Source organism: Pelobates fuscus, chromosome 2, assembly GCF_036172605.1.
Source record: "Pelobates fuscus isolate aPelFus1 chromosome 2, aPelFus1.pri, whole genome shotgun sequence".
In the NCBI taxonomy this organism is placed as follows: domain Eukaryota; kingdom Metazoa; phylum Chordata; class Amphibia; order Anura; family Pelobatidae; genus Pelobates; species Pelobates fuscus.
This window is the reverse complement of record NC_086318.1, coordinates 350,986,919-351,001,216: the sequence shown is the minus strand read 5'-3', so window position 1 is coordinate 351,001,216 and position 14,298 is coordinate 350,986,919. Positions and strand designations below refer to the sequence as shown.

At 38.3% G+C, this 14,298-nt stretch overlaps 1 protein-coding gene across 1 annotated transcript in view; it reads right to left on the bottom strand.

Moving 5' to 3' along the window:
- Positions 1-4,284: 4,284 nt before the first annotated feature.
- Positions 4,285-14,298, bottom strand: part of ARHGEF33 (Rho guanine nucleotide exchange factor 33) — a 188,236-nt gene continuing 178,222 nt past the window's right edge. The window contains exons 12-16 of the mRNA XM_063441360.1: positions 13,280-13,428; positions 9,816-9,983; positions 8,651-9,407; positions 7,596-7,729; positions 4,285-4,760 (exon numbers count right to left, since the gene is read on the bottom strand). Of these exons, the coding sequence (XP_063297430.1) occupies positions 4,631-4,760; positions 7,596-7,729; positions 8,651-9,407; positions 9,816-9,983; positions 13,280-13,428 (1,338 nt within the window). The 3' untranslated portion in view covers positions 4,285-4,630. The remainder of the gene's footprint in view (positions 4,761-7,595; positions 7,730-8,650; positions 9,408-9,815; positions 9,984-13,279; positions 13,429-14,298) is intronic.

Below are 14,298 nucleotides of genomic sequence, written 5' to 3'. Positions count from 1 at the left end.
ATGTTTATTATGTGAATTTCCAAAACGTATAGATTTGTATTTGTGTACTACATGGGTTATGTTACATACTGATTATATATTCCTGTACATACAGGACATACATATAATTCTAGAAAGGTATCTATGGGAGGAGACATTCAATCCAGCTCACATTTTTACATCCTGAAGCTCTTTTCCTTGATAATCTCCTTTACCTTTAACATGCAATGCATTCACTGGCCATCCTAACATACTGTCCCATTGACATTCAATTATTGTTGAATCTACACCTTCAGCAAATCCATTGCAAACATCACAATACACTATCAAATAAAGGGACCTCATCACTTTCTATTACATTCAAAGTGCTCCACCTGCCAACATGTTGATAAATAGTGTACAAGTCTACTGCATATGTTTGTGACATCACATAATTAATATTATCGAGTATATAAAAAAAACAGATAACATTCGTATCTTGGACTAACAGAATTTTTTAATGACAGGCTTTCTGGAGAACCTCCCTTTATCAATGTCTAAAGCATTTCTAAGCAAGACCACACATGTCATATGATGTAATGTGCTACTGTACCATACGTACTTACATGTTTAATAGATTTAGTGTCAATTGAAATGTTGTATTTGTTTTATTATTTGCTTTTAGCAAAAATTCTGGAAATGTATGAAGTCAAAAGCATTTTGTTGCCAGTTTCATACACACTTTAAGGTCTCTTGTACCATATTCCACTGTCACTCAAAAGATTAGTTATATGTAGACATGAAAGCCTCTCATTATTACTACACAAATCTCTTGACCTATGTTGTAAAGAGAAAAATATAGCTTGTCCCCTGTTTTATGAATTTCTAATGCCATTCCTCCCTGTAAGAACTACCCTTGTTCAGGAAGAAGTATCTTTCTTTTGATTCTGGCACCGTAAAATATGAAACTGCAAAATGCCACCTGCCTGTTTAATCGTTCTGTTATGTTCATTTACTGAACAGTGAGTTTGTGGTGAGTATGTGCTATGTGTATCAGTACATCAATATCTCAAACAAACAAAAAAGCTTCCTGTATTTTAGAGCCTCCGTTAAAGGGACACTATAGTCACCAAAACAACTTTAGCTTAATGAGACAGTTTTGGTGTATAGATCATGCCCCTAAAGTCTCACTGCTCAATTCTCTGTCATTTAGGAGTTAAATCACATTTGTTTCTGTCTATGCAGCCCTAGCCACACCTCCCCTGGCTGTGACTAACACAGCCTGCATGAAAAAAAATGGTTTCATTTTCAATCAGATGTTAACTCAGTTTAAAAGTTTTTATCATTTGCTCTGTAGATTGAACTTTAAATCACAAACGAGGCTCCTGCAGGCTCTAGCAAGCTATTAGTAGTGCAGGAGATTAAAAAAAATCTAAATCAAACAAAATTTGTAATAAAGGAAGTATAAACATTAGATTACTTTTACAGGAAGTATTTAGGAAGGCAGTGTGAGTCACATACAGGGAGGTGTGACTATGGCTGTATAAACCAAGTGATATAACTGCTAAATGGAAGAGAATTGAGCAGTGAGACTGCAGGGGCATGATCTATACAGGAAAACTGCTTCATTAAGCTAGAGTTGTTTTGGTGACTATAGTGTCCCTTTAATGCATAGTACGTGTGTGTATTATAGAACCTCCATTAATGCACAATATGTTAGTGTATTATAGAGCCCCTATTAATGCACAATATGTGAGTTGTATTATAGAGCCCCCATTAATGCACTGTATGTGAGTGTATAATAGAGCCCCTATCAATGCATAGTGCTTGAGTGTATTTTAGAGCCCTCATTACAGCATAGTGTGTATGAGTGTATTATAGAGCGCCCATTAATTCACAGTGTTTATTACAGAGTATCACTGTATGATATAGAATAAATAGAAATGTATTACAGAGCCAAACAGAAATACACTGTGATCATACGTGTATATCAGGATTCTGGCAATGCACTACGGTAATGTGCATCGTGTGTGAGTACATCAACGTTTATTACAGAGCACCACGGTAATAATATGCACTGTACATGAGTATATCATAGTGTTCCTCAGTGACCTGATTTTACAGGTTGTGTAAGACTGGCCTGGCCGGATATGGCTGGGGAGCAGTGTTTACCTGCACTTTATGCTGCAGCAAGCCTAATCATCACTGCAGTAATATGGCAGAACTTCAATGAGGAGAAGGCTCTAAGTCGGAGTGCAGGCAAATGGCCTCTAGAAGGTAAGAGCCTGCACAGACAGCCATGTAATGAGACAATAAGGGGAGATGGGAGATTAGTACGTGAGGAGGGATAGAGTGAAGACATTAGGGGTTGTGGGAGAGACATAAGTGGGGGACGGGGAGACCAGAAAATAATCACTTTAAAAATGCATTAAGACCCCTAGAAACAAAACACATTTCATATTAATATCCTCTATATCGTAAGAATAACCACACACACAACACCAGTTGTAAACTACAAAGTGTAACAAAGCATGCAAAGTAGCAATTCTACTTGATTAGTTAGAAAATATAAATATAAATGTGTGATTGTGCCTGTCGCCTAAAATCACTACAAGAGATTATAAATTCTATAAAATTGTAACATGCAGCTTAATTGTGCCTAGACTTGTCTATAGTAGTAGAGGGGGCAGTTGATTATAACTAATACGTCAAAATTTGTATATATCTCTAGTAACTCTTCAAGTCAATGTGACATTTAGAAGTTGCTGCTGAGGGTAAAAAGTAAAAAAAAAAAAAAAAAAAAAAAGAGTTGAGATCCACTGACTCACTAACTTGAAAATTTCAAATATGAGACCAAAGTAGCCAAACTGAAATCACAGCTGACTTAGTTAAGGTCATAACATTCACTTTGACAGTATGTTTCAGGATCTGCCTACATGTAGCTACATGAACCGTGGTCAGAGGACTAATTCTCAGTTTTTAAATGTAGTTACGTTGGTTTAAGTTGCATTCCAATGTAGATTCAGTTTTGAAAAAGGCAGTGAACATAAAAATATTGCCACAGAATAATAGTGGTTCAAGAAATATCATTAAATCAAATATGAGGTATAAATGATGCATGAAAAGGAGTGGTAATCCACTCGGAAGTAAGTCTTCTTTAGTAGATACAATAGACACCTTATTAAAATATATATATATATATATATGTATATATATTTTTTAATACATTGCTAAACACAAATACACACACCAGTCAAGCCATAAGACTTGCTTTTCCCACAGAAATCTCACTTTGACAGTGTTCTCACTACTGCAAGGCATTCTGGGTAGGGGTATGCAAATGAGCTCAACAAAGAACCACATTTTTGCCTCAAAATTCCACTTTATACATGGATTCCTTAGAGTATGTGTCTGATGTATACAAAAGCTTTGAAACACAACTCAGGAAGAGAAGCAAAACCAGTGAACCACTCATACATAGCTGTTTCGTTGTTAACCTCAGCATGAGGTTGGTTACTGGCTTGCTATGGAGGCTTGGCGTTACTGGTAAAGTACATACCAACAGAGTTGTGGTGGGGGAAAAAGTGTGGATGAAAACCCTTTCTACCTGAAGTGGATAGTTAATACATTGCTAAACACAAATACACACACCAGTCAAGTCTCATGGCTTGACTGGTGTGTGTATTTGTGTTTACAATGTATTAACTTCCCACTTACTTCAGGTGGAAGGGGTTTTCATACCCTCTTTTTTCCCTACCACAACTCTGTTATAGAATAATATCATTTTATAGAATTAATATAATTCTAGTGTCTATTGTTGCTACTTTTAATTAAATGTGGGCAGGATTTTTTTTAATCAGGCTCATGCTCTTCATTAAACTACCAGCACTAAATGGTTTTCTGTGTTTCAAGTAAACCTGTATTTACATATTTATTAAAATTTGATTTAATACATATTATGCTCCAATTAAAGGGACACCATAGGCACCAGAACAACGTTCGCTTAATGAAGCAGTTTAAGTGTATAGATCATGCCTCTGTAGTCTCACTGCTCAATTTTCTGCTATTTAGGAGTTAAATCACGTTGTTTCTGCAGCCCTAGTCACACCTCTCTGCATGCGACTTGCACAGCCTTCCTAAACACTTCCAGTAAAGAGAGATCTAATGTTTAAACTTCCTTTATTGCATATTCTGTTTAATTTAGAGTTTCTTATCTCCTACTCTGCAAAGAGCCTTCTAAACTCTGCAGGAGACTCCTGTGTGTGATTAAAGTGAAATTTACAGAGCAGGAGATAAGCTTCTAAAGCAAATTAATGTCAGGTTCATGCAGCCTGCGTGAGTAACAGCCAGGGGAGGTGTGCATGCGCAGCATGGACAGAAGCAAAAGTGATTTAAAATCCTAAATGGCAGAGAATTCAGCAGTGAGATTGCAAGTTGTTCATGTGCCTATAGTGTCCTTCAAGGAATAAGTAACCAGTAAGCAAATTTCACATAAATAACCTGGGCCCCTCTCAAAAAATGTAAAGAATCATTGTGCTAGTGCATAACACACAAGCTAAAACATAGGTGTTCTGATACCTGATATACAAATAGTAACTGTAACTCAGAGAGGATGATCCCACCAATTAGTGGCCTCCTGTCTGTTCTGTGATGTATTATCTGTCTCTGTCTGTCAGACAGCCGTGCCTCGATCCAGTTCATTGATCAGAGCAGAATGAGTTCTGAATATGTCTTGTCTTGTTGGTGATTGGTCAATTGATGACTTTTCACTCATTTTCTCCTTGTTTTCTAGTCCACTTGACCTAAAATCTCAGAACACATTAAATGATACAATTATTTGTTTTAATTAATCAAATGTCCATTATAATCTCTTATATTCTCTCTAAAATGTCTGCCTCGGATCTACGCAACATTAATATATATTGCTTGGAAGCCACTATAAAATCGTTTACTAAAGGTGAATTATCACTTTCCGAGTATTAGCACAACTAAGTAAAAAGTAGCTATAGGTTGTGCTAAAATGATTTTAAAATTCTCTGTTTTCTTTTATTTTCAAGTACCGTATATGTTTTGCTGTGCCTAAACAATACAGCATGTACTTACCTGTTGCGTTCCAGCAACTAGGCCAAGTTTTCACATTAACTGATACTCCAGTAAGGTGACTCCTTTTTGCTGGACGGGGAGGAATGTCAGTGAGGATTACTGAAGTCCATTGCATTATTCACCCCCAGAAACACTGAAATGGTGTGTATTGAGGTAAAAGAATCAGGAACTCTCACTTCTAAATTACTCTCACTTCACAACTTACACCCTAAATGGTAGTGAACTATGGATAACCACACACAAGAAGGATTTGGGAATTGTTATAGACAACAAATTAGGCAGCAATATGCAATGTCAATTTGCAGTTGCTAAGGCCAGTAAGGTTTTGTTATGTATATATAGGGGCATAGATTCTCAGGATGAAAATATAATTTTGCCTCTTTATAAGTCGCTTGTAAGACCACACCTTGAATATGCTGTGCAATTTTGGGCACCTGTTCTAAAGAAAGATATCATGGCACTAGAAAAAGTGCAGAGACGAGCTACAAAATTGATAAAAGGAATGGAGCATTTTAGTTATGAAGAAAGGTTAAAAAATTTAAATCTGGACCAGGTAATTAAACACAGACACACAACGTCTCCAACAAGAATCCTAGTACATGGGTTGTATGGAAGCTAAACAAATCTGTAAAGTTGCCGTGTATAACAAATGTAATGTGACCCCCCTACCCCCCTTTTCTTTTTCTGTACCCCCCAAACGCTTATTCAACTGTTAACCTCTGTGTTTTCATATATGCAAACAAAAAATAAAAAACTGTTAATTATAAAAAAAAAAAAAAAAAAAAAAATCTGTTTAGTTTGGAAAAACGGCACCTCAGAGGGGATATGATAACATTATACAAATATATTCGGGGCCAGTACAAACCATTATCTGGAAATCTATTCATAAACAGGGCTATACATAGGACAGGAGGTCACACATTTAGGCTGGAAGAAAGGAGATTTCATCTAAGGCAAAGAAAAGGTTTTTTTACAGTAAGAGCAATAAGGAAATTGAATTCTATGCCTGAAGATGTGGTTTTATCAGAGCCCATACAGATGTTTAAACAGCAATTGGATAAATACTTGCAAAAACATAACATACAGGGATACAATTTCTAATTAGTGGGGTAATAGCTGCTTGATCCAAGGAGAACTCTGACTGCTATTTTGGGGTCAAGAAGGAATTTTTTCCTAGTTTGTTGCAAAATTGGAAGTGCTTCAGACTAGGTTTTTTTGCCTTCTTTTGGATCAACAGCAAAAACATATGTGAGGAAGGCCGAACTTGATGGACGCAAGTCTCTTTTCAGCTATGTAACTATGTAACTGTGGAAGTGAGTTCTGCTTTAAGCTCTGTCGTTTAGAATCGAAGAATAGATGACCTCTCTAGCTTTTACAAAACGTTCTGTGTTGCAGCAGACTGAGATAAAGTGTTAAAACAATACATTTATTTTCTTATATTAAATTCTGCAGAATAATTCACTTTAAAATTCCCCAGTGAAAAATGAGAGTGATTTTTATTTACTCAAACAATGTACAGCTCATCTAAGTGCCTTGTCAGCAGCGCTCGAAAATTGATGTTAACTGCCACTTTTTTCTCAAGCTAAGGTCAGGCTGTGAAGTGATGAAGGGTAAAAGCTTGAGAATACCCAAGAGATTAATCACAGAAAGAGATCACCCTTGCTTCTTTTACAAGTTACGGTTCATTTAAAACCATGTTGTTACTTATGAATCTCTCCATAATAGTGCCCATATATATATAAACCCTCACTAATAAAAATGTCCCATATTGGCTCCTGTTATTGGAAAAAGACCAGCACCTTCAAGACTCGGTTCTCCATGGCTGCACAGGTTCTATGGAGATCCTTTCCCTGCCCCATTACATTCTCTCCAAGTCTTAAAGGGACAATCCACTGCCCAAATAAAATAAAAATCAGACCTATGACGTGTATCTGTCTGTCGGTCTGTCGGTCTGTCTATCGATCTATCTATCACACAGAACATGCCTTGCTTGTAAATACATCTTTATATTGAATTGTGGGACTCCTATTTAAAAAGTGGACATTATAGGGTTATTATTACAGGGTCTAGTATCTTAATATGATACAATAGGCACCCAGACCACTTAATTTGATTGAAGTGGTCTGGGTGCAGTGTCCCTGTCCCCTTAACCATACATGCAAAACATTGCAATTTCTGAGAAACATTTACATTGCAGGGTTAAGTCCACCTTCAGTGTCTATCTCCTAGACAGCCACTAGAGCTGTTTCCTGGTGCTTATTGGATAGTGATATCGTCTCAAACATTACATACTCCATGTTATGCTAAAATATCCTATTCTTTATTACCTCGAACATTCTATTCAAAGAAAACAAAGAATTGTTTTCTTTTAAAACATACCTGGGACCCCACAGGAAGAGCAATCTGCGTTACTCTGTGAATATCGGAAATTATATTTATAGACCAGTGGACTATGTTGTGGAAAGTCTGATTTACAGACCAATGTTGGGGTGCGAGGAACTTGGTGTGAATTTTGACGTGCTCAATCTACTCACTTCTTTTTAAATAGCTTACGGAACGAGCTCCGGAAACCGCCCTTCTGATCTGACCTCGGGTGGTGCTCACTGAAAGATGTTTGTTCAGTTTCATCCTTTTGGTAAAATCTCGCATTTCCATCCATGTGAATATCCTAGTTTGAAAATAAAAAATATAGAATTCTAAATACTATTTTAACTAATCAGCCAAATGTTTTTAATGATAATTCACTTGGAAAAATAAATATATAAAAATAATGGAAATGTGAGTTTTCCTTATATGTTATTATATCTACTGATCAAATATGCAGAAAATACTAAACTGTATTTGCCTCTGTGCCTCCCCCTTCCATGAAGGTTAAAAAGCACCATGCGCACATTCGAGCTTCCCCATAGGAAAACATAAAATGAATGCTTTCCTATAGGGATTTTCAAGATGCTGGATATAATCATGCAAAGCGTAAGGATGTTCAGCATCATTTCACGGAGTTTAACTACATGAGAATCGAGGAAGTGCCTCTAGTGGCTGTCTGGAAGAAGCCTGTTTTAACCCTGCATCGTAAACGTTCTGCATTGCAGGGTTAGGAGACAGGGACACTGCACCAAGACCACTTCAATGAGATGAAGTGGTCTGGTGCCTACAGTGTCCCTATAAGAGGTGATGGAAGTTTTTTTTCTTCTTTTTTCATTTTAATGAGGACAATTTATTGGACTCCTAACACTGTATATATATATATATATAGCATATATTATAGCATATATTATAAAGCACTTGCTGAACTGACCTTCTGTTTTGGTACATTTCATATTATGTAGGCGTAATAAAGGCCACTGCTTCTTAAAAAACCTCATGATTTTAGGGATTACTCAAGTGTGTTTCAAAGAGCACAGCCATAAAACTTGAAATATTGGTCATATTTGGGACATGTATCCAAAACACTTAATTTAAGCTCATCTACTCTCACTCCTTAAACAGTCTTACTTGGGAATAAGGAAAACACAAATCTTTCCATGCCCAAAAGTGGCATCAGAGATTTTCTATTAAATTGTGTATTTTTTTATTTATAATTACTTACCTCTAAAAGAGATCTGCTATCAGCATAAGGTCTCTGAGGAATATAAAAGTGTCTATGAGTGCTACGAGATGAAGATGGCAGGCCATGTGATTGGTTGTTTCGATCCTGCCTTAACTGCATTCTGTTTGCATTGGTGCTTCTGGTACTGTAGAGTCTGGTGGCCAAAGCTTCTTGATTCCTAGGGAACTCTTTCAGAGACCTGCTTAGAGGCTTGTTTTTTGCATGAATACCTTCATTTCTATAACTGCTGTTGCTCACAGGTGAAATACAACTTCTAGCCAAAGGCTGAACTGAGCGTTCTGCTCTGTTAGACTCAAGTGTAAAGTTGATGGGTCTTAAGAAGCAAATATCAAGACTAGACTCGGAAGAGCCAGCAGAACAAGACTCAAATAAAGCTCGGTTTGGAAAAGATTCTTCTTCAAAAGGAGCAGACACTCCTATTTCACCACTATATTCAAACTCCTCATAACTTGGTGCAAATCTGCCATCAGCTAAAATATTGTTTGATGCTCTAATAGACCTTTCCGTGTCAAGCATTGCATCCACAGAAGTGTTTTCATATTCCATCTCTGGGATTGACTGCAAAGGTGTCATTAAAGAGTTCAGTTCTTGGTCTGATGCAGGGAATGGAGTTGGTACCAATACATTCTCAGATCTATCATGTTTCGGTCCATCTATCTCCCACTCAGAGGACTTTAAGGATTGTATGTTTTCAATAGGTGTTGGTCTGCTTTTTTTCATATGAGGCACCAAATGCCTTTAAAAAAAAAGAAAAAAGAAAAGAATCATTATTGTAGAAAGAGTGATCTTCTGAACAAATAGTAAAATGTTTATTTGCGAGTTACACCATGGAGAGAAGTACAACTTACAGGAGCAAGCTAGCAAAATGCTAAATCAGTTAGATCTTACAAAAACAGATACACATAAAATCTCAATGGTCAACACAAGGATACAATGGAAGAAAATTAAAAGAAAGCATGCAGTTCTGTTCATGGAAAAGTCAGTCTTAAAATTATTTTAAAAAAACAATGAATTTATTTTGCACTGGCTTTTAGAAGATGATCATGTTTATTTGATATCAGTTTTGCACTTATTAAACAAACAACATAAATATGCCAATGAAATAAGCTTTATCCGTGTTCTATTTTCATGGACATAAACATACGTCACAGAAGAGCTGGAACTTGGCACTGTTTGGTATGGTTGATGTGTCTCATCCGACTGAAGGGTAGTTTCCCTGACGTTCACAACATTACTCATACTGGGTGGAGCTTCTTGACTCGATCCAGAGCACTGAGATGCAAGTCCTTTGTATAGTTTTATCAGGGAGGACCTGTAACAGGAGGACGTGAGGGAAAGAGTCAATAAGTCAAAAAGTGTCAACTCGTTTAAACTTAAAAGTAGAACAAACTATATAGTTAATCAAAACAGTAGTGGAGCAATGTATATATATACCAAAAACTACCTACAATAACAATTATTATCTACACAATTCAGGTGAAATTATAATGACAGATAGCATTGTTTTTGCTCTTTTTATGTTTAGTCTAGTGATGAAAGTGAACACATACTACATCTTTTCAAACCTATATAGATTGATGATCATGGGCATAAAAACCTAAGGCTAACTACAGATCCTTCTGCAGAATATTGAAGAAGATAAAGAGATGTAGGACCTTTATTATTTGTGAATCACTTTGCATTATATGGGAGTACCTAAAATATATCTGTTTTGTTGGCAGCATACCCTGAGCAGGAACAGGCCTGCTGAGACTACATTGTGTGCTCCTATCCAATGGACCCCAATAAAACAGGTCATAGCATGTGTGGGAAACGTAGCAACTACAGTCTGTTTTAGAAGAGGCACAAAACCTCTCCTGCAATACCACTAAGGTGAGGCTTAAGTGTGCATGTAGGATTTGATGAAAGAAGGGGTAAAATTCTGAGTGGATGTGATGAGTAAAAAGTAAGTTGTTAATAGGGGAAGGAGGAGAGAGAAGATATCATGTTAAGATAAGAGAGGAACAGAAGAATGATACTCTGAAGGTAAGGGACTACACCATGAATGGAATGGCAGATATAATAAAGAAAGGGTTAAACATAATAGGGGGAGGAAAGGAGTGGAAATTATATAAAGCGATGAGATTGAAATGTAGAGTGGTGGGTGGAGCCAACAGCAAAGCCGAGTGGACGTAATTTCGAAAGGCTTCTGGATAGCGTGTATAATCTTACTAAAATCTTAATTTATCTGCACAATTTTCAATCCACAGACCTTGCCTCCCCCACCCCCCCAGCAGATTCAGGGGTTCAAGCTGCCCAGATCGATGCCCTTCTTTCAACCCACCAAGACACCTAAGCAGAGACGCAGGCCTGGGGCCTACACCACGCAGACCCTTACGGATTTGGAGATGTTCCTCAGAAGTGCATATGCGGCCACAGAGCCTGACTCACTTGGCCAAACACACCCAGAGCCCTTTCCACACATGAATGCCATGAGACATCACTCCCAGAAGACGAGCACGCTGGCCGAACACCAAGAAATCGGAGCGCTGCTCCAAAGACCGGTACTGCCCAAGATGGCGCCTGCAGAAAGCCTCCACAATGCGGCCTCTGATATATGCTCAGAGTGCCAACAACAGCGCAAGCAGCCCAATACACCACCCGATTCCACGGCCGGCCCGGAAGACTCGTCCCCTGCGATGAAACACGACCTGAAGGTCCTGCTGCAGGACTTCCACAAGGTACTAGCAGCTGAGCTTGCAATACTATGCTCAAACATGCAAAACACCACTGACAGGGTCCAGGCTACAGAGGAGGACATTATTGACATAATTTCCAGCCTCACCAACATACAAACCACAGTTCAGCAGCTGACTGAATCACATTAAACACTCTCACTTCAGATGACCGCCACAGAAGACATGTACAGACGTAACAACGTCAAAATCAGGGGCATACCGACAGCAATATTGGCAGAGGAGCTACCTCACTATGTCAGAAGATTGGCAACAATATTGCCCCCGGCAATGGCAAAGAAAATCACGCTAGATGGTGTGTACAGACTCCCGGGGCCCACCAGGCCACCACTGCAAAGATGTCATCGTAAGATTCACCTCGGTACATCATGGCAGCCCTGAGAGGCAAGATGCCACTAAGATTCGAAGAAACACAATTGACCATCTATCAAAATCTTACCAGAACGACCCTACAATGGTGCAAATCGCTCACACAAGTCACTCAACAATTAAGAGCTGCAGGTATAGCTTACCGCTGGGGAACACCGGGCACGCTACAAACAACCCACAACTGAACCACTCACTCACCACCCTGGCGGACGCACCTAAGTTCCTTTCATCACTAGGACTGGCAGAACCACGGACTGGCCCAGACACCAATGCCCCAGTCAGGTCATGGGACCCGGCCACCACCATACCCTTTGTTCCATGAATGGGAGCTGAGAGGCAACTGGGCACCTGAAAGCAGTTGGCAAAGGAGATGTTCATGTCTGCTCTGCAGACGACTGGCAGAGATCTGCAACTAACATAACCTAATGTTTTATTTTCCATCTTTTCTCATATGGCTTCTCTTTAATTGTTTTTGTATTACAGTTTGACTAAGCTATACATCACTCCACAGAGGCTCCACTGAGATTTACCCTGATGGACGACCACCCCACGTGGGAGTGTCCCAGACTGCTCTAGAGCCCACAAGTCATCCCGCCACAACCCCTAGGCGAGGCATACACTACCCCTCATACCCCCCCCCTCCACCCCCCGCAGCCCCCTTGGTTAGGGGCATGCCCTGCTTAATTGCAAGGTACCCATACAACAGTTCCTTGTTGGAACCCACCACACTGACACTCATACAGAACAATCTCAATGCAGAAAACATCAAGACAGGCAACCTTGCATGACCTCCCCACAATGTCATTGACCCTCGATGGTTTACCTCATACAGAGGACCACCGACCATTGCTGAACCCAAGACCCTAACATTGTGTCACTACTCAGATATGGAACCCCGTACCTCAACTATGCAATATATCAGCACACTCACAATTACTGACCCATTAGGCGCACTCACCTACTGATATATACAGAATTACTCTGTTTATAAAAAAAATTTGTGCCGCATACTAATGTCACCACTTTGTCCACTTGCAACAGCTGTTCCATGCTATTGTGGCATTCTCGGCTTGTATGTTACTTCATGGCGCAACAAAAATAAATTTTTTTTTTTTTTAAATGTAAAAATGGAGAGTTGTTTACCTGTTTAGAAAACTTCAGTGCTGGTTTCTGGGCTTAAAATTACAAATCCAAAACTAGTAGCCAGGCCTAAAACGTACTTGCCACTGCAAGGCTGAGTCATGGCACATTTATTAAGGCTGAATTTCTACTCCTGAGGGCGGAACTCTCTGGCTAGTGGTGAGTGTGACATTGGAGTCCTGGCTGCTTTAAGGTACTCTTTAATGAAACCATAATGAATACTTTCATAAAATAAAATGTCATAAAATTAATTAGAATAGACTAGGTGGTAAGATATTTTTTCTCTTTTCGAGAGGCCATAGCACCCACATGTGTAACTGTCTTTGTAAAACTTAAAGGTACATAAACATTAATGCAAACTTACTTCTTTAGTTTTTTCCTTTTCTGAATAAGCAGGTCTTCGTTATACTGAAACAAGATGCTGTAGTGCGAGATGAAAACACGAAGGCGCTGTACACACACAAGTAATAAGTAATAATCTGGATGGTCCTGTTCGGTGTATTTCAGGATATTCTGCATGAAAAGTGCATAGAAAATGTCTCTTATGTGACAAAATTTACCATCTGTACAGAAGAACACAGCTCAAGGTGTGGATCCCGAAAGAGATCCTGTGGCACATTTGTCATTTACAATCTACAAATGCATTAAGGCATTTTTATTGGGTTTCCAAGATTAGCATCAGTTATTTAACCCCTTAGTGACCAAGCCGTTTTTCTACATTTTTGCCGCTGGGACCAAGGCTCTTTTTACATTTTTGTGGTGTTTGTGTTTAGCTGTAATTTTCCTCTTACTCATTTACTGTACCCACACATTATATACAGTTTTTCTTGCCATTAAATGGTCTTTCTAAAGATACCATTAGTTTCATCATATCATATAATTTACTATAAAAAAAATTATAAAATATGATGGAAAAAATTGAAAAAAAACACACTTTTTCGAACTTTGACCCCCAAAATCTGTTACGCATCTACAACTGCCAAAAAACACCCGTGCTAAATAGTTTCTAAATTTTGTCGTAAGTTTAGAAATGTCCAATGTTAGCATGTTCTTAGCTTTTTTTGGAAAGTTATAGGGCTATAAGCACAATTATCACTTTGCTATTTCCAAACCAATTTTTTTCAAAATTAACGCAAGTTACATTGTAACACTGATATCTGTCAGGAATCCCAGAATAACCCTTCACATGTATATATTTTTTTAAAAGAAGACAACCTGAGGTATTAAACCTGGGGTGTTTTGAATCTTTTCATGCAGCCATTTTACCACCAATCTATGCCAAATAAAAAAATAAAAAATAAATAATAATTGGTGATTTATTTGAGACACATAGCAATTTAAGAATATATGTACTAGGCATGTGCATGGGGAAAATTTTCAGTT